The 27,336-nt window shown below is 35.6% G+C and overlaps 1 protein-coding gene across 1 annotated transcript; it reads right to left on the reverse strand.

The window, feature by feature from the left end:
• Positions 1-471: 471 nt before the first annotated feature.
• On the reverse strand, positions 472-25,852 carry LOC138335034 (protein FAM193A-like). The gene is given in 21 exon segments (XM_069283933.1): positions 472-2,734; positions 3,135-3,219; positions 3,471-3,543; positions 3,880-5,076; positions 6,554-6,796; positions 7,284-7,355; positions 7,669-8,964; positions 9,332-9,499; positions 9,501-9,699; positions 10,237-10,467; positions 15,777-15,893; positions 16,212-16,327; positions 16,816-16,963; positions 18,590-18,714; positions 18,989-19,199; positions 19,762-19,974; positions 20,532-20,653; positions 20,913-20,993; positions 21,391-21,431; positions 21,969-22,131; positions 25,532-25,852. Coding segments are annotated over 21 exon segments (5,175 nt in total). The 5' UTR covers positions 25,703-25,852; the 3' UTR covers positions 472-2,631.
• Between the last annotated feature and the right edge of the window lie 1,484 nt (positions 25,853-27,336).

Raw genomic sequence — 27,336 nt, forward strand, 5'->3', positions numbered from 1 at the left:
TATTTTTTAGTTTTCAAAGTTTAATTTTCTAGAAGATTTTTGGAAAGCTTTATTATACCAACAAACATATTCAAATTAAACATTCTAGGTAAATGGCTCAACAAGATTCAGTTTATTGTAAATCAACTTAAATTTCACGATTTCCATTTCAAAAAAAAGTTTGCAAAGATTAATATTTATGGATTTCATCATTTGAAAATTGTGGGATACAACTGTGATTCCTTTCAATATAGATATGTAGGTACATAATTAATTTTATGTATTAATTTGTGGAGATAAATTTTTTTCAAATTTACTTGTATCAGGAAATTCACGAAAGTAAATGTCACACGATGACAATTGGTTTACAATATTTTGAATCAGTATTTGTTTGTTTGTTTAATTATTTTAAGGTCCTATTAACGGCCAGAGTCATGAGTGAACCAAAATAAGAATTTGTGTGACTCATAAGAAACAACACCAGACATTGGGTAAAAGTATTTTTGTCATTTATTCCTCACTGTAATGTTCAGGTCAGCATACACAGGATATAGGCTAACAAAAACAAGTCCATTCAAAGTTGCATGTCACAAATGGCATCACAATGGGGCTTCCCTCCCAGTAATATCATAACACAAACAAAATGGAGGACAATAAAATAAATGGAAGGTACAGCAGTTTCATCAGGGTCGGCACAGACTTGTGTCGTCTGTTCACCCTTATACACACTACCAACCCCGTATGGAAGGTATCAAAATAACAGTCATACTCTCCAATAGCGGAGACAGCGCCACAAATCACAATGGCCCGAGTCATACATTGTGCAAGGCATTCCGTAAAAATTAAACATACAATTAAATGTTTGTCATAATTGAAATGTAACATGTATGTAAATATCAAATGTCTTAGGGGGAAGGGGGATCATGCAATCATTTTAAAACATCTTTTAAAATGTTGCGTTTCTACAATCAATTAAATGAACAATAAACTATCTTTAGTGGTTTGTATTGCTACCCATATCACTGCATGCAAATTTGAATATCGCGTATTACCCTTGAGCTAATGTCTTGGTAAAACTGAAACATTTAAGTGTTTAGCAGTGAACACAGTGTAAGCAGCACTAAACAATCTGCTGAACACTGCATTACCAACCTATAAAGCAGATTTATAGGTAACATGTACAGCAACGTGATCGAATTGCATAGAAATGCTGGACTTATAGAACCACATTGATCAAAAGCACTCAACGAAGACCTCATAATAAATACTACTTATCAGCAACAGAAAATTCTAGACAGAGACCATGCATTGGAAGCAAAAATCACAGCAGTCCTACAATAAACTGCAGTTCCTACTCCACGTATAACTTAGGTGCACATTAAAATTTACTGTGACTAAAATGTGCATATCAAGTATCTATAAATAGCTCTATATTCTCATTTAAAATGAGATTTGTTTCACTTGTAAAATGATTGGTAATTAAAACTTACCTTCATTATATAAAATTCTTATTTCGGATTAAATCTATAATTAATTTTAATAATAAGTTGGGGAGAAAAGCGAAAATATTGGATCTAATTTATTTAGAATTGGGTTCACTTATCCTGACTATTTTAATGGCTGAGTTGACTAGCTTAAAATGACTTTTTATGTCTTGTCAATCACTGTTATATACTACTGTATAGTATTTTAAATTCACAGGCTTCACATTTCGTGATTTCGTAAACAGAACTTATTAGTCGGGGGGGTTAATTCTGCGGTACATTCCTCTAAATGTAATAATCATATTGTAAAATTTTAATGGTGTTAATGGGATTTATATTTTTTTGCAATTAATTTTAAGTATAATCCCTTAAAAGTGGTGCCGTTTGGATTGGGTACAGTTATCAAAGCCCCGACGGTGGTATGGTAATGTAGCATGTATTTTGCTTGTGTTTTTATTTCATCAAAACTATGAATATAGCCAAAATAAACCATCCGCCAAATTGTTTAACTGCTATACAATATCGTTCTTGATTGTTTTAGTTCTTATAAAAGACATACCTGTAACTACCATACTAAATGACTACTTGGCCTCTATGTTATGTTTTAGTTTTTCTAGTTTTCCTAGAAACTGTAAGTTCAGATATAATCATATATTAAGGAAAACCTGATCTTCAAAGAAACAAATAGTAAGTAGTGATATCTCATGGTAACCAGACGGACCCAACATAAAAAATTCTCTAGGCTCTATAAACAAAGTTAAAGTGTAGAAGATACCGAGAAGATTCATCTTTTAAAATATGTTTGATATAGAAATACATGTAAATGCAACTGCAACTGTCTTTTTTGCTAAAAAAAAAAAGTTCAATGGTGGAATATTCTATTTGACGGAGTTGGCTGTCCTTATCTTGAGAAGTCAGTCTTGGTTTTAAAGATGTTGCCATGATCACACACAAGTCATTGTTCAAATCTCTCCCAATTCGGAGCTGATCAGCCTTTTCTGGTTGACAGTTATTTACATCAAAACCAATGTGTAAACACACAGGTATCAGTTTATTTCTTGGTCACAGATCAGATCAAAATCAGCCAACCATCTAATCTACAAATCATCAGCCAAGCATGTAATCTGTAAATCATTATCTGTCAGCCAGTCTGTTTATCCTCTCTAGTTTAGGTGCATCCCAGTCCAGACTTCTTCTTCACAAAAATGTCCTTTAGATTCATATTCACTTGTAGTTTTTCTCTCTTTACTGGAGTTGAGCCAAGACAAAACCTGAAAACAAATTAATTTACACTATTAACTAGGTAAATACTTCAATATCCTTCAGTATTAAAACTATCCCACATCCATTAATTATATGGGACCTTTAAATTTTGTGAATATGAGACTGAACTTTCAACTGTTACTGTAATGAAAATATTAAAGAAAAACATTTTAGTGTTACTGTAATGAAAATATTAAAGAAAAACATTTTAGTAAACATAATACTCAACCATAATTCATAAGTCATGGACACTAATACAGCAGGTTAAAGATTCAAAATAAGACAAGTAAGTATAAAGTAGATTTAAAATGAGTCAAGTAAGTTTATCAAGGATATAGACCTCGTTCAGTCTATAGTGAATGATAACTGCAAGTTAATGTAATTACACGTATTACATATATTACAAACCTTTTAAATTCTTCTAGTTCTTTTTCCACTTCATCCATGTCCCCACCTTCCAGATCAGACTCCGACTTAGGCATGAATATCTCGTCTGTAATATAACATACTTGTACTGTAATCTGTTTCTATATGATACTCCTCAAATCAAATTAACTTTAGACCTATCAAACTGGCTACAGAATCAAACATGTTTCTATTTGTGAAAAAATGTAGGTCACAAGACAGGATCTTTTTAAGTTTCAGTTTCATGACTGAATCATGTATATATAGCAAGGATATTCCATATTTTGTTTTGTAGTAATTTATTAACTAGGTATTGTAAAAGATTAAACAATTTCTCACCAATCATACTAAGATCTTCACTCCCACGGTTCTTTTTCTTGTTCTTTTTATTCTTTCCACTACTGTTTTTGTTCTGTGAAAAAAAATAATTTTTTACAAACATTTTAATGATGAACTAATCTTATTACATATAACAACAATAATTCAACATTGATATTCGTGAATACCATTATTACATTGACACAATTTCAGATTATTCCATGAAATCATCAATGTATGTTTCTCGATGTTATCTAACTATTTTAAAATTAAATTCATGAGTTAGTAACTACATAACAGTATTAACCTATATACTTATTAATATGAAATTCTTTGTTTTTATTGGATGGGTTAAATTTATGAATTTGTGATTCTGTAAAATCATGTTACCAACAGGGCAAATATCTCCTACATCAGATTCAGATTATACCTGTTCACTATTGGGAGAGGTTTCCTCTTGTCTCTCCACTGGAGATGCAGGCTTGCCAGGCTTTTTGTCGTTACTTGTTGCTTGTTTCCCCGTCATATTGGATGTGAATGTCTGGTGATTATCTGTGGTTACAACTCTCCTGGTGGCTGGACTGACAATAACGCCATTCTGTAGGGGACCTTTAGGAGGAGTCATGACCTGCTGCTGACCTTTCCGATGCTGATCGTGACCTTGGCGGGCACCAGGTTGTTTGGTGTTCACTTGCTGTGAGTGTGGTAGACTGTTGACTGATTGCCCTGACTGTTTGCTGGTTGGTTGTTGTGGGTGAGATTGACTGTTGACTTGTGGACCTGAATGCTTCACAGATGACTGTTTGGAGTTTTGACTTGGGTGAGCTGGCTGTTTAGTTATCATGTGATGTGTACTAGGGTGTTGACTGTGGAGAGGATGCCCAGAAGGACCTGTTGAGTTAGCTAATCCTGTTTGTTTCTTGCCCTTTCTGTTGGTTCCATTCTGTTGAAGATCTTCAAATTTGATCTGGACACATGTACCATTACGAGGTTGGCCGTCGTGGATCTTTGTACTCTCCTTGCCCAGTGTTGTTCGACCACCTGGAGCCGTGGAGGGGATGTTTCCATTAAGTTGGTGTTTGGAAGCTTGGGAGATCTGAGGTACAGAGTTTTTACTTAACACTGGTTTAGAAACAATAGGAGATGACTTAGAAGTCTGGGAGGATTGACTGGAATTTTTCACAGACTTTTTATCTACCTTAGAATCTTGCTGGACCTGTGTTGGTTGCTTGTCATTGGTTCTGGGAGATTTCGTCCTTCCTTTCATTGGTTTGGTTCCTGCTGAACTTTCCTCAAAAACTTTCCCATTTGACTGACTAATGGGATTCTGTTCCCCTGACGTGCAACCTTTAGACTTAGTTAGTTTAGCACTTGAATGCCGTTCGTCTTCCCGACCTGCTGGGGGTATACGAATGAGGTTCAGATTTATATTACCATCTTCACTACATGCCAAGTTGGTATCTTCTGGAACCACTTTGTGTTTTTTCTTTTTCTTCTTTTGAGATTTCTCTTGCTCCAACTTTGCAGCGTTTAATTTATTTTTCTTGAGGCGTTCTTGTTCCTCCTGAAGAAGTCTCTGCTGTTCTTGGTGTTTCTTTTCTGCTTCTATTCGAGCTTTTTCTTCAATCTAAGAAAAAATTCAAAATATATCCACTTCATGATTTTAAAGATTCTTAACATTTATTCCCATTTTTTCATAGTAATAACACAAACATAAAATTGACATTTCAGTAAATCAAATTCAAGCTTCAAGTAGCACCATTTTTGACACATTTCCAAAAAACTTTAATGCTCAATTTTTCAATAAGTGAAAGTTACTTGTTTGAAGACAAACGTTTATATACAGCAAAAAGCCTTAATTTTCAAAGGTAAATTTTTATACACAGGAAAAAAAGAGTATATTTTAAAAACAAATGTGAAAATCACTTCCTCAATAAACATTTCACATTAAAAGTTTCAGAGAGAAATAGTGTTCAATGAATCATAAAAGTATCCCTGAACTTAATGAGAGAACTACAGTTTAACTCATTCACCACTAAAAGTCAACCATGGATTGTTCCAACCATGGAATTAAGAGGAATTAAGAGAATTCAAATGAGTCTGCTGTTGTGAATGACATAAAGATGCTCCATCGCCGGCACAGCATTAATGATATTCATCATTTGAACAATAATTGGTGTTAATTGTGTATATATATGTTTAATTAACACAAAAAATAATGTAAAATAATTTATTTTGCCTTTGGTGCATGTGCAATCAATACTTCATTCCATATAGGATATAGTGCCACAGAATTTTTTCGGGAGGCAATTAATTATTTTTCATATTTTTAACTTGAAGTAAAATTAGAAGCTCAAACTTTTCAATGCTGGTAATGGTGTTAAGTAAGTAACTTTTGTAACTGAAGAAAAATACAAAATTGTCTGCTCCTATTTTTGATAGTGAAAAAATACCATTTGTCAGCAGTGGAGCATCTTTAACAAAGGAGAAGGTACGTTAAGACTCAAAAATGGCCGCAAAATTAATTCTCCAGTAAAGAACAACATATTTTGCCAAATAACAGTTGAATACATTTGCTAACACATTATATCCCGAAAATATCCCGCATGTGCCAATTATGTTCACTATGACGTCATCAACATGCAGTTTCCCGCCGTTTTTCACAAAAATCCTTGAAAAATCATACTTTTTGAGTGGTTTTCTCTAAAAATGAATGTGGCCGCCTTCGTGGAGCAGAAAGAGATTTTCACACGTTGTGTATCGTGTATTTACGCATATCCATGCAAACTATAAAGTTGCTCCAAGGTGGCGGCCAAATCCATTTCAAGCCTTTTCTAACCTAATGATGACGAATTTCTAGCAAAATTTCGCGAGAAGAGGCAAATCATCAATTTGATGACGTCATAGGTGGAGCACATCGTGTACATGGTTATAAACAGTTATGTTTTGATGAATGGCAAGTATGAGAGTATTTATTGATGTGAAATTGATGTGGATCAGATAGAGTTAATATTTTTCGGCCTGAAAAATTAAGGCCAAATACTGGTCCTATCATATCTACTCCTTTTTTATATTTCTTTTTTTTTTTTAATAGTTTTTTTTACCTTTCGCTGCTTCTGCCTCGCCCTCTTTGCAGCCTTAGCTGTCACCGACTTGTCAGCACCAAGTTTTTGTTCCTCTGTCCCGTTGATGAACCGTATTAACTCATCAAGTCCTTTCAACTCCATTGGATCTTTGGAGTCTTCTTCGTGATTTGTTACAAAACTTGTACAAGCGTCTGGTTCTAATTTTGGAATTTCTCGTTTGTTAGCACATGTTTCTTTGTGACATTCTTGTTTAGCTTCATTCTGTGGATGCAAGAAGAGAGTTTTGTATCTCTAGATGACCAAATAAGAAATGTGAAACATCTTTTGATCACATTGCTCAATCTTAAGTTTGTTATATCATTTCAGACATCACCCCCCACCCCCCATCCCCCAATGCACGGCACTTTTAACAATTCTATTGTAAATGAACTATTAAGGATCCCAATGCATGGCACTTTTTTAACAGTTATATTCTAAATGAAATCAAACTATTAAGAATTCCAATGCATGGCACTTTAAACAATTCTATTACTAGCTACTAAATGAACTATTAAGAATCCCAATGCATGGCACTTTTAACAATGCTATTCTAAATAAACTATTAAGAATCCCAATGTATGGCACTTTTAATAATTCTATTCTAAATGCACTATTAAGAAACCAGATATTGATTCCCAAAATGTTCAAACAAATATTAGCACAAATATTATTGTTAGAACTTTCGATGTATTTTCATTTTTCTAAATACCTTTTTCTTCAGGCGCAATCGTAACCGATCCCTCATTTCTGCATAATTCTTGCTTGTTGGAGCAACAGGAGGCTGTGAAATATAACCATTAACTTCTTTTAAAAACCTGAATTTACAATTAAAATAGATCTTATCTATATTACATCGTCACACAGCTGATCAATCATTTCTTGGATTCATCAAAATGTCATATTTTGAAATATAGGAGAAGAAATTTATTTCATTAATTAAAACATAAATCAGTTCTTCAAAACATTTGAACCAAATTATCATGAAAATTTACAAGAGTTTGCAAAATCTAAGAAGAGAAGCAAAGACGATTACATTAAAATGACCCAAGGAATATAAAATGATTGTCATTGGTAAATGTTTCATTAACTCTTACATTGCCATGTCCGAAGAATTCACAATAGCAACAGTCGCAGTATTTGCCTTCTTTTTGGTTGGAACTTGAGGTGGTAGAACTCTGCTCGGAACAGCTGTCGCTAACACTATCACAGGCGTCGTCGAAATGGACATCACAGTCAGGCTCTATACACACAGTGGAGGTACCAACACTGACATTGTTCACCGAAGTGGGCATAGAAATAGAATTCTGACACGCCGTCACATGGTCCATAGTACAGTTGGCGGCGTGTGTGTGCCCACCAACATTATTACGTGAAGATGTGTGATTACACGTGTGAGTATTCACATTTGCATTCAAACTACTGGCAAACTGGCGAATCATCTGCATGCCTTCTTTGGCACCCTCGCGAATGTTTCTGGCAGCCGTCTGTATAAAATCCTGAGAGACCTTGTTGGTTGAGGAAGTGGTGGTAGCACTTGTATGGTTGTGAGACTGGGAGCTGGTGAGAGCCTTGCCGAGGATGTTGTGCCTCTTACAGTGCTGAGGGTGTGGTTTGTCTAACACAGGTCCTGGTGGTCGCGGCTGCATTTGTGGCTGTGACTGTGGTATTGATGAGGGTGGAGGAGGCTGTAACACAGGCTGATTGTTGTTACCTCCCAGTGTTGCTGGTCGCGTACAGGGTGGAGACATGGTTTTACTTGTCATAGTTGGTAGAATGGGAGAACTGTTGTAATCTTTGGACGTAGACATTTGTATTTTTGCACTTGTGCTATCCAAGAACACCTGTGCTGGTGCCGGCACATGACTATTACTCATGGACGTTTTGAAAGCACTTGTACTGGATGTGGATGTGGACACAGTATCAACACCCATGAGTGTAGCCATGGTGTAAGGCTCAGAGAGGAAGCTGGTTGCGAAATTAGTGGTGAGAGGTGGAGGAGGCAGTAAGTCACTACCTAACTCATACTTAGGGAGCAGGCCCCTTGTATCATATGTATTGTCCCATTCACCATATGCATGATAAATATGTTCGTGAATTTCGTCCGGTGAATCGAAATCCAGTTTTAGAGGAACTTTGGGTTGTATAATGGGTTTGGGCTGCCTCATGGGTAGGTGCAGATCGTACAACTGTGGCTGTAGTACTGGTCGTATGTGGGATCGACTAGATAGCCCATGAGGCAGCCCCGTTGATCCATGTATGTGAGGATATAAGTGAAACTCTCCTGGTCGCGTTGGCACACTCGGCATCTGCGTTGGCAGAGACGTTGATACGGTTTTACCTCTTTGCCGCAGACAAACATAGCACTGACAGAGACTCTCTTCAGACTTTACCTGTGAACAAACGACAACAATTTGTTAAATCCACTTATCAGGAGTATCAAATTTCATCCTATATGACAAAAGACTAAAATGGATTAGGAAATTATCTTCTAATAATAAATTTGGTACACAATATTTTCTTTTCACAGATAAATTCCTTTATGACTAATTAACTTAATTTTATAAAGATTAAAATATAAGATGATCAGTTATGCATAATTTAATTGATATGCTAAATAAATGGTTGCACATTATTTAACCATTGAATAATTGCCAGTGTAAAAAAAGAAGCTTTGAGGGACAATTGATTACACTTCAAGTCACAAACAGTACAGTTTAAAGTACAAACATGAGACAAAGTATGGGAAACTAAACTTACGATCTGTTCTGCCTGAGCCTGAGACACACAATGATAGCAGTCACAGGTCTCCGAACTGATCAGATCAGCAGCCCCATCATCAGAGTCGGTCAACCATGTCGGAGGGGACAAGTTCACAGACTCTTGGTCCATCTTAATATTATCAATGTCTATATCCTCTTCCATCTTTTTCCTCCTCCTCCTCATCCTCATCATCATCGTCACAATCCTCATCTTCTTCATCATCCTCACAATCGTCATCTTCGTCTTCGTCATACTCTTCGTCTTCCCCATCATCGTCGTCGTCATCATCATCATCAACATTATCTTCATCTACATCACCTGATTGACTGATGCCCTCAATTTCCTCTGGAATATCTTCACCATTCCTGAAATGATTGAGAACATACTTTTTATAATGGAATTGTAGTCACGTACTTTTAATAAATCTTCATAATTAATAAAATAACACATGAATATTCTAAATGAAATACCACAAGAGACAATTAATAGCTAAGGTGGAGATCTTGAGTGACAAGTGTAAAGCTTTCATTTTAATATATAGGTCTATATTTAATGTAGAGAATTGAAGCACAAAATTGGTTTTAAATAGGTTTTAAAACGCAATGATGAGTTTGAACTATCACAATAATTTCTACATTAATTCCTATGCTAGCATTATAGAAGAAAATACAATTAACACAATCTAATATCAATGCAAAATTTCTGGCACTATAAGTGCAAAAATCAGATTTTAAAACAAGACTATCACATAAAATAGTGATTTCTTGGTATTTCCTTTTTAGGTTAATGTATATATTTCAATGGGCTTCAAAAAGCATGTATGATCAATTGCAAAGTCTCATCAAGCTAAAGAGATGTTTGATCTCATTGTGTGTGTTTTTGTAACCATTTTGATGACTTACATGAAGTTCTCCTCTAAGTCAGGGAATGGCACAGGTTCCACCATGACGGGACTGGAGGAGCCACTACTGGACGTAGTACTCGACATAGAAGGTGGACTCACATCGATTCGATATCGATTAGGGTCATGGAGAAAGTTGACATGATTGGTGTTCTCAGTTGCTTCCAATGCCTCAGGATTTATAATTCCACATGTTATCATATGTGTTATTGTGCACTCGTCACAAGGGCACCTGTAAAAACCAAGGATTATAAAATCATTACATTATCCTGAAATATAACTCATAATTTTTTTTTCACTTTTGAAAACTTAATCTCAACTATATACTGATCCTTATTTTCATTCTGTTTCGTAGATAATGTGAAATGACTCATTAGGCGTGGTTCTGGTGAAGTCCTGTACATCAGTTCAAACGTTTATTCTCTATCCAATTTTTAAGAAATAATTTAGATGAAACTCTAGAAGTTTTGTTCCAGAATTTACAATAACACATGACTGCTTAGAGGGTAGAACTATTAATTGTTTTATACTCACACTTGTCTTGATACCTAACAGTAGTGGATACATCACCTTTTCCTGTTACACCTTGAGCAATGACACTCTTCAGTACCTAACAGTAGTGGATACATCACCTTTTCCTGTTACACCTTGAGAAATGACACTCTTCAGTACCTAACAGTAGTGGATACATCACCTTTCCTGTTACACCTTGAGAAATGACACTCTTCAGTACCTAACAGTAGTGGATACATCACCTTTTCCTGTTACACCTTGAGCAATGACACTCTTCAGTACCTAACAGTAGTGGATACATCACCTTTTCCTGTTACACCTTTAGCAATGACACTCTTCAGTACCTAACAGTAGTGGATACATCACCTTTTCCTGTTACACCTTTAGCAATGACACTCTTCAGTACCTAACAGTAGTGGATACATCACCTTTTCCTGTTACACCTTTTCCTGTTACACCTTGAGCAATGACACTCTTCAGTACCTAACAGTAGTGGATACATCACCTTTTCCTGTTACACCTTTAGCAATGACACTCTTCAGTACCTAACAGTAGTAGTGGATACATCACCTTTTCCTGTTACACCTTGAGCAATGACACTCTTCAGTACCTAACAGTAGTGGATACATCACCTTTTCCTGTTACACCTTTAGCAATGACACTCTTCAGTACCTAACAGTAGTGGATACATCACCTTTTCCTGTTACACCTTGAGCAATGACACTCTTCAGTACCTAACAGTAGTGGATACATCACCTTTTCCTGTTACACCTTGAGCAATGACACTCTTCAGTACCTAACAGTAGTGGATACATCACCTTTTCCTGTTACACCTTGAGCAATGACACTCTTCAGTACCTAACAGTAGTGGATACATCACCTTTTCCTGTTACACCTTGAGCAATGACACTCTTCAGTACCTAACAGTAGTGGATACATCACTTTCTGTCACCTTACAATGACACTCTTCAGTACCTAACAGTAGTGGATACATCACCTTTTCCTGTTACACCTTGAGCAATGACACTCTTCAGTACCTAACAGTAGTGGAATCACCTTTTGTACACTTACTTTTACACTGATACATCACCTTTTCCTGTTACACCTTGAGCAATGACACTCTTCAGTACCTAACAGTAGTGGATACATCACCTTTTCCTGTTACACCTTGAGCAATGACACTCTTCAGTACCTAACAGTAGTGGATACATCACCTTTTCCTGTTACACCTTGAGCAATGACACTCTTCAGTACCTAACAGTAGTGGATACATCACCTTTTCCTGTTACACCTTGAGCAATGACACTCTTCAGTACCTAACAGTAGTGGATACATCACCTTTTCCTGTTACACCTTGAGCAATGACACTCTTCAGTACCTAACAGTAGTGGATACATCACCTTTTCCTGTTACACCTTGAGCAATGACACTCTTCAGTACCTAACAGTAGTGGATACATCACCTTTTCCTGTTACACCTTGAGCAATGACACTCTTCAGTACCTAACAGTAGTGGATACATCACCTTTTCCTGTTACACCTTTTCCTGTTACACCTTGAGCAATGACACTCTTCAGTACCTAACAGTAGTGGATACATCACCTTTTCCTGTTACACCTTGAGCAATGACACTCTTCAGTACCTAACAGTAGTGGATACATCACCTTTTCCTGTTACACCTTGAGCAATGACACTCTTCAGTACCTAACAGTAGTGGATACATCACCTTTTCCTGTTACACCTTTTCCTGTTACACCTTGAGCAATGACACTCTTCAGTACCTAACAGTAGTGGATACATCACCTTTTCCTGTTACACCTTTTCCTGTTACACCTTGAGCAATGACACTCTTCAGTACCTAACAGTAGTGGATACATCACCTTTTCCTGTTACACCTTGAGCAATGACACTCTTCAGTACCTAACAGTAGTGGATACATCACCTTTTCCTGTTACACCTTGAGCAATGACACTCTTCAGTACCTAACAGTAGTGGATACATCACCTTTTCCTGTTACACCTTGAGCAATGACACTCTTCAGTACCTAACAGTAGTGGGATACATCACCTTTCCTGTTACACTCTTTCAATGTTACACCTTAGCAATGACACTCTTCAGTACCTAACAGTAGTATGGATACATCACTCTTTACCTGTTATACCTTTCCTGTTACACCTTGAGCAATGACACTCTTCAGTACCTAACAGTAGTGGACTCATACATCCTGAAACCTTTTCCTGTTACACCTTGAGCAATGACACTCTTCAGTACCTAACAGTAGTGGATACATCACCTTTTCCTGAGTTACACCTTAGTACCTACATGACACTTTCAGTACCTGTAGTGGAACATCACCTTTTCCTGTTACACCTTGAGCAATGACACTCTTCAGTACCTAACAGTAGTGGATACATCACCTTTTCCTGTTACACCTTGAGCAATGACACTCTTCAGTACCTAACAGTAGTGGATACATCACCTTTTCCTGTTACACCTTGAGCAATGACACTCTTCAGTACCTAACAGTAGTGGATACATCACCTTTTCCTGTTACACCTTGAGCAATGACACTCTTCAGTACCTAACAGTAGTGGATACATCACCTTTTCCTGTTACACCTTGAGCAATGACACTCTTCAGTACCTAACAGTAGTGGATACATCACCTTTCCTTTACCTTGACATGACACTCTTTACCTACAGTAGTGGATACACCTTTTCCTGTTACACTTGAGCAATGACACTCTTCAGTACCTAACAGTAGTGGATACATCACCTTTTCCTGTTACACTGGTGTACCCTCTTTACACTTGAGCAATGACACTCTTCAGTAACCTAACAGTAGTGGATACATCACCTTTTCCTGTTACACCTTGAGCAATGACACTCTTCAGTACCTAACAGTAGTGGATACATCACCTTTTCCTGTTACACCTTGAGCAATGACACTCTTCAGTACCTAACAGTAGTGGATACATCACCTTTTCCTGTTACACCTTGAGAAATGACACTCTTCAGTACCTAACAGTAGTGGATACATCACCTTTTCCTTTTCCTGTTACACCTTGAGCAATGACACTCTTCAGTACCTAACAGTAGTGGATACATCACCTTTTCCTGTTACACCTTGAGCAATGACACTCTTCAGTACCTAACAGTAGTGGATACATCACCTTTTCCTGTTACACCTTTTCCTGTTACACCTTGAGCAATGACACTCTTCAGTACCTAACAGTAGTGGATACATCACCTTTTCCTGTTACACCTTGAGCAATGACACTCTTCAGTACCTAACAGTAGTGGATACATCACCTTTTCCTGTTACACCTTGAGCAATGACACTCTTCAGTACCTAACAGTAGTGGATACATCACCTTTTCCTGTTACACCTTGAGCAATGACACTCTTCAGTACCTAACAGTAGTGGATACATCACCTTTTCCTGTTACACCTTGAGCAATGACACTCTTCAGTACCTAACAGTAGTGGATACATCACCTTTTCCTGTTACACCTTGAGCAATGACACTCTTCAGTACCTAACAGTAGTGGATACATCACCTTTTCCTGTTACACCTTGAGCAATGACACTCTTCAGTACCTAACAGTAGTGGATACATCACCTTTTCCTGTTACACCTTGAGCAATGACACTCTTCAGTACCTAACAGTAGTGGATACATCACCTTTTCCTGTTACACCTTTTCCTGTTACACCTTGAGCAATGACACTCTTCAGTACCTAACAGTAGTGGATACATCACCTTTTCCTGTTACACCTTTGAGCAATGACACTCTTCAGTACCTAACAGTAGTGGATACATCACCTTTTCCTGTTACACCTTGAGCAATGACACTCTTCAGTACCTAACAGTAGTGGATACATCACCTTTTCCTGTTACACCTTGAGCAATGACACTCTTCAGTACCTAACAGTAGTGGATACATCACCTGTTCCTGTTACACCTTTTCCTGTTACACCTTGAGCAATGACACTCTTCAGTACCTAACAGTAGTGGATACATCACCTTTTCCTGTTACACCTTGAGCAATGACACTCTTCAGTACCTAACAGTAGTGGATACATCACCTTTTCCTGTTACACCTTGAGCAATGACACTCTTCAGTACCTAACAGTAGTGGATACATCACCTTTTCCTGTTACACCTTGAGCAATGACACTCTTCAGTACCTAACAGTAGTGGATACATCACCTTTTCCTGTTACACCTTGAGCAATGACACTCTTCAGTACCTAACAGTAGTGGATACATCACCTTTTCCTGTTACACCTTGAGCAATGACACTCTTCAGTACCTAACAGTAGTGGATACATCACCTTTTCCTGTACACCTTGAGCAATGACACTCTTCAGTACCTAACAGTAGTGGATACATCACCTTTTCCTGTTACACCTTGAGCAATGACACTCTTCAGTACCTAACAGTAGTGGATACATCACCTTTTCCTGTTACACCTTGAGCAATGACACTCTTCAGTACCTAACAGTAGTGGATACATCACCTTTTCCTGTTACACCTTGAGCAATGACACTCTTCAGTACCTAACAGTAGTGGATACATCACCTTTTCCTGTTACACCTTGAGCAATGACACTCTTCAGTACCTAACAGTAGTGGATACATCACCTTTTCCTGTTACACCTTGAGCAATGACACTCTTCAGTACCTAACAGTAGTGGATACATCACCTTTTCCTGTTACACCTTGAGCAATGACACTCTTCAGTACCTAACAGTAGTGGATACATCACCTTTTCCTGTTACACCTTGAGCAATGACACTCTTCAGTACCTAACAGTAGTGGATACATCACCTTTTCCTGTTACACCTTGAGCAATGACACTCTTCAGTACCTAACAGTAGTGGATACATCACCTTTTCCTGTTACACCTTTTCCTGTTACACCTTGAGCAATGACACTCTTCAGTACCTAACAGTAGTGGATACATCACCTTTCCTGTTACACCTTGAGCAATGACACTCTTCAGTACCTAACAGTAGTGGATACATCACCTTTTCCTGTTACATCTTGAGCAATGACACTCCTCAGGAGCTGGTTTGGTTCCTTGTAACATTAGTCTCATGGTTTCGGTGAACTGTGCTTCGAAGCTATTAGTGTTATTGGTATTACTGGAAATAAGATAAAATAAGAAATAGAATTACGCCATCTAGGTAAATTCGCAAAAGTTTATCTTCATTTTGATATTTACCTCTTTTCGTTTTCTTTCAGTATTTATGAATTATCAGTGTGTGACTTTCCATTGAGTGTGGATACCATCAGGTACACACAGGCAGTTTTAGTAGGCTAATTATAATCTGATGGGAGAAACCAGAAGAAGACCCTGCAATGAAGTCTATGAATTGGTCAAGCTTGTTGTCGTTTCTCTCTTTACATTATGATTATAATTGTTTATAATAAGAAAATATATAAATATAGGTAATGCCTACCAATGAGTTATAGGTGTTTTGGAATTTTTAGCAACTTGTTGCTCAAGAATTTTCCTTTGTGCTTTAAAAAACTCCCAGTCCTCTTTGAGCATCTTCTGTTTTAGTTTCAGGGCAGCCTGTAAGATAAGATTAAACATAATTAGGACCCTCGATTAGGTAAAAGGTATATGTATTTATTGATTATATCTGAACTTGATAATCTTCCTTATTCCTGACTACATATATTATTTAAATATTCATCGAGTTTAACAGCCCATCAATACCCAAGGTCATTTATAAAGCAAGGGTATTATACATTCATATCTATGAAACAGAAGGGGCCGCGGTGGCCGAGTGGTTAAGATGTCCCGACATATTACCACAAGCCCTCCACCTCTGGGATGCGGGTTCGAATCCTATGTGGGGCAGTTGCCAGGTACTGACCGCTGGCCGGTGGTTTTTCTCCGGGTACTCCGGCTTTCCTCCACCAACAAACCTGGCACGTCCTTACATGACCCTGGCTGTTAATAGGACGTAAAACTAAACAAACCAAACTATGAAACAGAAGGAATGGAATAAGAGACCCTTAAACATGAAAAAGTAAATTGTACATCAGTCTACCAACCTGTTCCTCATTGTAGCGTTCTATGAGCTGATGACTATCCCTCCACACCACAGATATCACAGACATTTCATCATCAAACTTGAGATAGCGATGAAGTAGGTTCGGGTATGTGTCTTCATTGTAGGACTCTTTGGAAGCAGCTCCAAGTCTGGACACACATCAAAGGTTCAATCAATATTTTCATAATATATATATATATATTTTTATATCTATTAGATTTTCACGAGATACAAATCTTCGCATAATATCCCGAGAGAACTCAAATGCGAATTTAAATGTTTTCGGAATTGTTTTAAATGTTTATATGAATGCACGATTACCAGTAAGAGTCTTTGATAATGAATTTATGTATTCGTGAATATATTGAAAATAAGAAATGACAAGAAATATTGTTTACACAAAAGTAATGTGCTTTACAGTACAGAGGACTCCACATAATCGAATAAAGGTTATTTGAATATTTCGGTTATTTGCATAAAATTCTACGGTCCCGATTTTTTCCTTCTTTATCTTTGTTTTTCAACTCAGTGTATTTGAATAGACTTTTACATGACTGGGGTTATTCGAATAAAATATTTGGGAAATTCTGAAAATCAAATCAAATATTTTTCAATTTTGCAATATCTTTTTAACGAAATTTGCATATATATGTTTCAAGATACTTCTCTTTTACTAGAAATCATCATGCTGACAGATTAACGTTATCGTATTGCTTGTTATTTTATGCATGAATCTGCAAAGGTATTCGACGCTGTTACAATTTACATCAGCAGCGGTAGATCATTACTTTAGTATAATCACTGACTCAAACATCTAATTAAAGCATTTGCACTTTCAAATATGTTTATTTACTAACGTAACGTACTTTAGTTCGCGATCGGTTGGAGAAACCGTGCTTTCTTACAATAATCGCCATTCATGAGTAATCAGAGTCTTGTTGACTACGCCAGACGTGTGCGTATCAAGCATCTAATTGAACGAGACATTAAAGCATGCAAAGTCGGAGTGCAATGACTACCGCAAGTTTCGTATGTAATATTATGGATACAAAAGATACTTGTTACGTTGTTTCATTGCTACTTGAATATGCATTAATTTCTGAAATGTTATCAAGCTATTCGCCGTATCGATCAACAATACAGAAAGAATTCTCAAAACACATTTAGGTCCAGTGAACGCATGGCTTCATCACCCACCGCCATATTCGAATTCATACACATATGTCAAAACAACACTGCTAGTTGATCGTCACTTTGAAGTTTTATCACGATCGTAAGCTCATTTTGTCAGGCAAATGTATGTAAATTTGTTTATTATTTAGGTTCAGAATTGCAGACACAAATTAAATCCTGTTTAGTTATTGCATTTGATATCGATCATTTAGCTGTTTCTCAAAGATTCACGTGTAGATCTAACGTAAACAAGAATCTAATATTGGATTGTTTTTTGTTATCAAACAATTAAAATCGATTTATAACTTCAAAAATAATTACTTGTTGTTCGTTTTATGTGTAAAAAATTTATGAAGTAAACAAAACGATATCTAATTTGCCTGTTCACATGTGTGTGGAGGGGTCAAACGGAGGTGCAAAATGATATCTCTGCCTATTCGAATACTCCGGTTATTTGCATATTTTCTTCTGGAAAATGACTTATTCAATTAAGCAGAATCCTCTGTATATATAATGATTTTCCACAGCTTCAACATAATTGTTAATATAGGTATATATATTTTTGTGTCTCTATAAACCTGAGAAGTTGTGTTGTGTCTTACCGAAGCTGTGTGATGATCAGATGAAGACTACTTTGTATTGATGGTTCTGTGTAGGCTATGGACTGGAACAGGTGCTTGTTGTGGAGCTCCCATGTCACATTAAATTTAGCTAGGTGATCCGTTTTCTACAATACAATATATATTTATTAACTTAAAACTTTCAACTGTTTGAGACTAGTTGTAAGAATAACTTAAAACTAAGATCATTAAAGGTAATAATATACAACACAAAAATATTCTAGAATCGTCGATGTCAAATAATTTTTATATGAATACTGACCATGAGGCAATTTAAATTTGGCTTTTCATAATAAATTAATAAAGCAAGCAAGTTCACATGCTTTGCTTATGGTCTTGTTTTCAATTCTCCATGTTTTGATGTTATACTTGAAGACATACCAGTTCTGTGAGGACTTCAGCCATTTTGCGTGACACGTGACAGAGATGTCCATATTCCTCAAGTAACATTGAGATAAAGGTCTTGGCTTCTGGAGGCGTTTTGTAGCCACTATGTAGCTGTTTCAACAAGCGCACTTTCATCTCTATCACAAACTCACGCACTTGTGACTCAAGTCGTAAGAATAGCTGATGAGGATCCCTGCTACATAACCTGAATAAAATATCAATTAACATTTTCTTTCAACAAAAGTTACCTCCCTTTGTCAGATTATGACCATAGAATTATAACTTATATATCTGAAAACTATGTTTGCTACAAATAAACATAATTATAATGAGTTCCGATAGTAATAAACTTTTAATACAAGAAATTACAGACATCTTTTTTGTATTAAAGAACAAAATATTTTTTCACCACTATTTGATAATTATCTAAATTAATTCAACACTTAATATAATCTAACACTATAATACTAAGCTTGTTTATAACTCATGAGGTATAGAAGCATGCAGAAAAACTAGACACTGTAATACTTTGTTATATTAACTTTAACCCATATTATTTTGGTGCTTGTAACTTTTCAGCTTTAGATTTCCATTTCAAAATAAGTTCACAAAGATTTAGTTTTGCTTCATTAAAAATTGAATTGATTCGACAAAACTTAATCTATGTAGACCTTTCAATACAATACAGGTGGATACTTGAAGATTTACTTTGAGAATGTACTTTCACAAAACTACAGAGCACATGAAACTATGTTGGTTTACATTACCTGTGGACAAGTTCCTTGGCCTGGTCCTCGTCTGGCAGTTGAGTATCATCACAGTCATTGCTATCATATTTATTATCAGAAGGTGTATCTGTGGAACTGCTAACACTACAGTCTTCTCCTCTCTCACTGTACAGTTTACGGATAAGATTTCTCAGTACTGTCCAGCATGTCTGAAGCTCCTGTGTCTCCCGGTCATGCTCAGCCTCAATCTCCCTAAACACAAGTGATATCAATTAATTTTGATACATAACACAAATTGAGATTTTTTAAAAGAAATCTTTAATACCAGAAATAAATGTAAAACATTAATCCCCTCACCTCCATAAGAAATTTATTTAACTTGAGGTTTGGTTTTATTTGTTAACGTCCTATAAACAGACAGGGTCAACTAACGACATGCCAGGTTAATAAAGAAAATCACAGATCAGCAATAAGTACCTGGCAAATGTGCCCCACATGAGATTTAAATGTGCAAATGATTTTTTTTGTTATAAAACCTAACTGAATTATTGTATTAAATGATCTGCCCCTATTTTCAAATCTAGGTCCACTAAACACCTATAGACATCTGGTGCGTGGTGATATAAAATAGAGGTTTCAAGATACCAAAACGGTGTGGGTGTAGTAACAGTTGAATAGTCCCACACTCCATTGATTGTAAAGTCATATCTTATGTGATTTTTGTGACGTCACAATCATTGGAAGGTTTGACTTATACTTGACCCACATCGATTTGGCCTAGAACTTCCATATTAGACAGACATAGTTACCTCCTCTCGGTACAGGCCTCACAGTTACACACAGAGCCATTAGGTGTGGTAGGTTCACCCATACCAAAATTGGTATCCGACAAAAATGGTAAAGTGGCTGGTTCTGGTGGAAGGTCTTGTTCCTGTAAGAATGAACAAATTAACAAAATTTACTTATGTACCAAGTAAAACAATAGGTTTCCAAATTATATAATTTTCATACCGAAAAGCATGTTTACTGAATGTGTTTCTGACATCTGAACATTTGTTCAGGAAAAAATGACTAGTATCAAATCAAGATGTAACAGAACAGATATTGACAAACAAGTAACACTGTATTACATATATATAGATCACTACTTCAGGGCAGGAGCATAAAAAACTTCATACAAAATTATATACCATGAGGGATGCCAGGTTGACTTTCTTCTCCATTTCTTGATCTGTCGACTTTCTGCAGTCTGGACACACCCATAATGGAAGCTGAAAATCAAAACATTGTTAAACAAACTTATCAATATAAATTATGTGGATAAAACATGTGCATTTATGCATTATACAATATTAAATTATACTTAATAGCTGTTTGTTCTATTTTCTGAGGCTGGAAAACACATTGTATCACATTACTAGGAGATTCCATAGAAAAAAACATTGCACAATAATGTATTATTCGATTTATTAGAGAAAATTCACAGAAACTTGTTCATGCTACACAGGAGAAGCAAAGTCTATAAAATTCAACGTCTTAGATACTGGTGATAACGTCTTAGATACTGGTGATTTAAACGGAACAGAAGTTTGCAAAAGTTAGTATTAAAGCTAAGTATGTAATTACCAAGATTATATAAACATGAAGATGATATTGATGTTGACTTACCTGAGCTAGGGAATTAAGCTCCGTCTTTTTCTCATTGGATTCTGAGCAAACAACAGAAAATCAAATATGTAATCATATTTCAGGCAACACAACACATTGTATCTAGACCAGCACTTTGTAAATACGGAATTGTCATTTATTCTAAATATAGCTTTAAATATACATAGCTGGAATTTGTAATGGGCAAAAGACATAATATCAGGGTTAAACCAGGCTGGATGACAATCAAGTATTATGGATCCTTATTACAAACCTGTCATATGTCATATGTACATACGTACACATCTAGATAGATCTGCAGGATACAAATCATATGTACTAGAGATTATAAATATGGATCAAAGAATCTACAATGTAAAAATAAAGACTCAATTTTTCTAATTCAATTAATCCAATTATAAAGACACACTGAACAAAAAAAGAGTAATACTCATGGTATTTAAATTCTGAATCAGTTACCCATGGGAAAAAGGCAAATCTTATATATAGACATTGTTGTAAAAACATGAACTCAACAAATTGTTTTTAATAATTGTGCTGATGAACTCCAAGAAATATTGTCAATGTACTAAACATACGGGACTTGAGAACAGCAGCTTCCGGAGGATCTAAGCGCTCACAACCACACAGAAGGCAGCGCTCCTTGTCCAAGTACGGATTAGGACCCCTCGAGAGAGACAGGATCTGTGGTAATTCAGGATCATCCTTAGCATCCATTAACTTCTCTAGTTTCTTCAGAGTCTGAAACAAAAATTACAACTAGTTCATATTCTGACCAAGACATGTACAACATGCATGTATATACTATAGTTATCAAGAAAAGTAACTGAATGATATACAAATAATTAGAAAAAAAAAATTTGGTCATATTTAAGCTCTGTATAATTGGAATGAACTTCTAGAATAAATCAAGTAATGTTCTTTTTCATTTTCTGTGTTTATATAGGATAAGGGGACGGCATAAACACAAATCCTGTAGATTGTATGTGTAGTCACTACTGGAGTTAAAAAAGATTTTATTTAAAATAAATGTACCTATAATAATTTATTTTATAAGAGAGTAAAATGAAATTTCTTCAATATGCATTTGGGGCCTGACCAAAGGATCTAACCTTTTATTATCACCTGCAGATACATATCAAGCATTGCACCTAAAATATTGATTAAGAGATTATTTTGTTGTTACTTGTGAATTGAGATAAGAGATTTGATCTCCTGGGTACATATAATATACAGGTCTGATATAAATATTTTTCTCAGGATCTAAAAATCGATGAGACCAGGACCTATTGCATGTATACTGCTGATGACCTCATGTTTAAATTGACTGACTATGGTACTAGTTATCCTCTTAATCAATAATTGAAATGCCGTAAACCAGACTCCTCTATTTACCAGACTGTAGTATGCAACTTGTATATAAATAACAATGGGTCAGCTCCGTCTCAACCATATACACAATCCAGCTACATTGTTCACTATTTAGTTCCCAATATATATTATTTATAATTATTCGAGATCATAATTTCTACCTGGCATGCATTTACACAATGCTGCCTGAAAACACAATTGTACGTGCCATTCCCAGAGAATATACACTTTTTAAGCAAAGAAAATAAAAATACTTTTTGCTGGAAGTCTAATTCAACTAATCAAACAGGCCTTGGGGGGTCCAAATTTTTTTTATGAAAAGGGCTCCATTTATTATGGAACATCCAACACACACCTGCACTCTGGAGTCTCTGCTGCATATTTTGCTACACACATTGCTTCAAATACATATTTGTATTGCTAATAGCATATAGGGCAGCCATGCAGAAATTGACTCATAAACATATTCATATTGGACTTCATTAACATACATTATAGTATTACCATTAACAAGAACTTCGTTTATTTTTTATTTATACAATGGATCAGAGTGATCGCATCATTATTAATCCTTCCTACAATAGAACAATAATTGATTTCCAGTCAGATGCTATATAAAGTGTATATATATATATACCTTATTTGACCCAAAAGTGTCCCTATCCCTTTAAGTGTCCCTCCACTTAATTAACTTAAGCTTTTATAAGCCTTGATTTATGGCTTACTTGGTGCAACATATTAAAAAAAAGTCCAAATCTCATTCTATTTAATGCTCCCTTATTATTTTCAAATACGGTAACTACAATTTTGGATGCTTGATGGAAATTAAAGAGGAAAGAGGTGTACAGTGAGAAATATTGCTTACTATTGTAGGCTTACTCCTATGTGTAATAGATGCCTATCCTGATGATGATCACATTATTATTGAATGGCAGTATGTTTTTATTGATCTTTTTTTTATATAATTATATTAGAGAAGCATGCGATATAGAATTGAATATGAAGAACACTACATATACTATCCTCACTTTTAATCCTAAGATAAGAAGATGTGTCATATACAAGTGCCAACCTGCACAGACAACTTCATATTGAAACACTTTAAAAAATTTGAAAAACAAAACAGTTTATTATATACAATGTATAAATATTGAAAACACATATTTAATGACATGCATCTCCCACTTCTCTGCCCTTTCTCTCAAAAATAAACAGTACTAAAGATAGTTCTTTTTCTCAAACTGTTTAAACAAAGTGTTATCAACACTATATGTACACTAGATATATCTTGTTAACGTTATAGTAATGTAAACAGTCTATTTATAGTCTTAAAACTATAACAGAACAGAGATGATAATGGTGAATATTAATTTCTCTATTGGACTGCCTATACAAGCTAAGGCATATAAGTAGTCAATACACTCCACATAGATAACTGTTATAGCTTATATTTTATCATTGCATTCATAAGCAACAAGTTGTATGAATTGAAACAGCTTAAATGTTATAACGTTCTACTGGGAGCTCATGATCAAGTGATTGTGGAAAGTTATATAGTCTACACATAATCTGAACTAAGCAGACTTGCCAGGGCTAATATATTTATCTATTTAGAACCTTACAAATGAACAGATCCATAGAATCCATGGATACTGATGTATGAAATGAAATTAAAGAAAATCAAAATACCTTCACTCAAGTTTCCATCATCATCATATATTGATATGTAATGAATGAATTAAGGCAATTGTGGAAGTTGTTATCTTTCAACTTTTTGACAGACCAAGAAGCATTAATCTAGACATTCACATCAGAAAATCAATTTTCTGATCATTATTTATGTTTGAATTTAAAGTACAATATAATATTTTTCCTTTTATTGGTGTTAATTGATGGAGGACACATGTGTACACTTTATTGGAAACTAAAAGTAGTAGTACCAGGAACTCTCTTTTGAAGGAAGAATCATGTATGTTTGATGGTGAAATTGATGTTTTGACAGGATATTGATTTCATCCTGAATATAACTAATAGCTGGCTATTTATCCTTAAAACAATGTATCTTAAAACATATTGGTACTATCAGATACACTGACTTATACTCAAAATATAGTTGGCACACTGCCAACTTTACCAACATACTCCTTCAAATGCCATTGTTTATTGTAGCTTGAATTGAATACATTTTCTAGACAAAATTGGTCAATGTACAGTTCTCAAAACAGCTGACATGTATCCAGCCTATCCCAAATGCAGATTGCTGAATTCAAAATAAATTGTAAACAATCATTGTGTACAAATTATATTTATGTCAAAGTATGTATCCAGCCATCCACTGATAAACAAAATGCAACTTTTGTATACTGTAAGATAGCAATGTCACCAGTGTCGACCAATACATAGCAAAAGTTGATGAGGGCTATATTTGGAGTACATCTGATCTTGGACCTGGTTAGATATGTAGCTAAGCATTTGCCAGCCTATACATTTCTTTGGCCCCCTTTTTATAATAAATTCATCTTTTTCATCATATCAAACTGCTCTTATTGTATGTCTATGGTAACATGGGATTCGTAAATTGTGATTATTTGCAGATGCAACGTAAGCTTATCCACGAACCCTACCACGATGTACTAGAGTACAACAAATCCATAAACGGACATGACAGCCCTCGCCGGGCTACGGTCCGACTGCTAGCACCTGCCAAATTTATTTGAGTGCACTACAAAAGCCTTGCCTACATTTCCATTCTTCAAAAAGATCGTTTTACCTCTGAATCGATGGATGACGATAATAAGTCTCTGGTGGAAGGAACATTCAAGTCAACAGGACTTGGAATATTTTGACATGTTGCTTGAGTCAAGTTTTGTGACTTTGACTTGGCAACTGAGCTTCTCTTGTTTTTCTTCCTCTTAAGTTTCTTGTCGTCCGACGCGCTCATGATTAAGATAATAACACACTTTGACGAATCAAGATATTAATTCCTCGATCCCCTGACCAAAACAAAGGGTGCATATAGAGCTACCACTAAAATATTTTGATGGGGCTCTCATCGCAGAAAACCAACATGGCGAATACATTGAGCAACATACCCAGAATTCCACTGGGCTGTCTTCTCCATTCAGGGGAGGTAAGCACTACTGGAAATTACTATAAACTTAGTCGGTGCTCCCATATCTGTTTCTGCTTTTACTAACAACGGATTTGCATTTATGTTATCGATTGACTAAAGCGAACTAACTGATTTTGTTTTTTTTATTTGTAATTCAATTAATCCATATTTTAATTGCAGAGATTTGTGTCATAAAATTCAATATGACTTTTTACGTACATATGTACCTAAATCTTTGGGAAGATGCAACACCGAGAAAATGGATACTTATCGAAAATGAATCTATTCGCTTAGATCACTTTCACCGTTTTTTGGTTTTTTTTATACTTAAGTAAATGCGGTCCTCGAATAGGTTTCAATTAAAAATATAAAATCACTAGATACGATAATCTCTATGTAGATCTAGCTTTATATTGATAGAGCTTTCCTTGTGGTAAAATTTGTTGAAAAAGAAAAACATGATGGTAATATTATTACATTATGTATTATATCACATATATATATATATATGTTTTCCTCTAAAACAAAATTAGAGTTCTTTATCAGTATGAATTTTTATGCTGAGAATGAAGTTGTTTGCAAGACACTGTAGGATAAACTAAGTATACATTTGTATATCTGCACATAAATCTTTCATTCATGATGGCTTATGATAGATAAAGTCGGAAAATATTTATAACCACTCCCATTTGATATCAATATTTCTCCAAATGTTGCTTATGGTTGTTCAACTCTACATACTTTTAGACTAAAATGTAAACAGCACGTACAGCACATGAGAGCTTTATAGGTCATCAGCTTTTTCTGCATGGATGACAATCCAGCTACTTTTGTAGCCATCTGGTATACTCGGGATCATACTCGTCACAGTCGTGGTTAAAATACTTCACACCAGTGACATGTTAATTAATTGACAACATTAAGGCTTTGTTTTATAGATGTATAGTATTCAGCTACATCATCGCGTTACTTTACAATAAAAGGCTATAGTTGTGTTTTACGTCTTTTTGATTTTTTTGACATTAAAAAAAAGCAAAACAAAAAACTATTAATTCCCTGTTACACATAAGTGTTCATGCAGTTCATTAAAAACATGTTTGTTTTTTCACTCATGACACTTGCCCTAGATACTCTGGTCCTGACACCAGACTTCATAGGAGGGAGTCGGATTAGGGTAACCAGTTACCCGTATCCAACACGGCGACCGGACGGTACAAAAATACGAGGAAATCACAATCCCTATAGCATACCTATCTAGAGTTATAAATGGATCTATCAATAGCTATTCTCATTTGAAATCACCGAGTTGTGCATCAGAGATATTTTTAATGCAAAAATAAATTGAATCCACATTGTTTCAACCCTGGCTACGCCCCTGATGGTATTTCGTAAATCAAAGTATATGAAAATGTCCAAATATAATCAATGTTATTTAGAGATACACGGTTCATTCCAGTCTGGCC

The sequence above is a fragment of the Argopecten irradians genome, chromosome 11, assembly GCF_041381155.1.
Source record: "Argopecten irradians isolate NY chromosome 11, Ai_NY, whole genome shotgun sequence".
Taxonomy (NCBI): domain Eukaryota; kingdom Metazoa; phylum Mollusca; class Bivalvia; order Pectinida; family Pectinidae; genus Argopecten; species Argopecten irradians.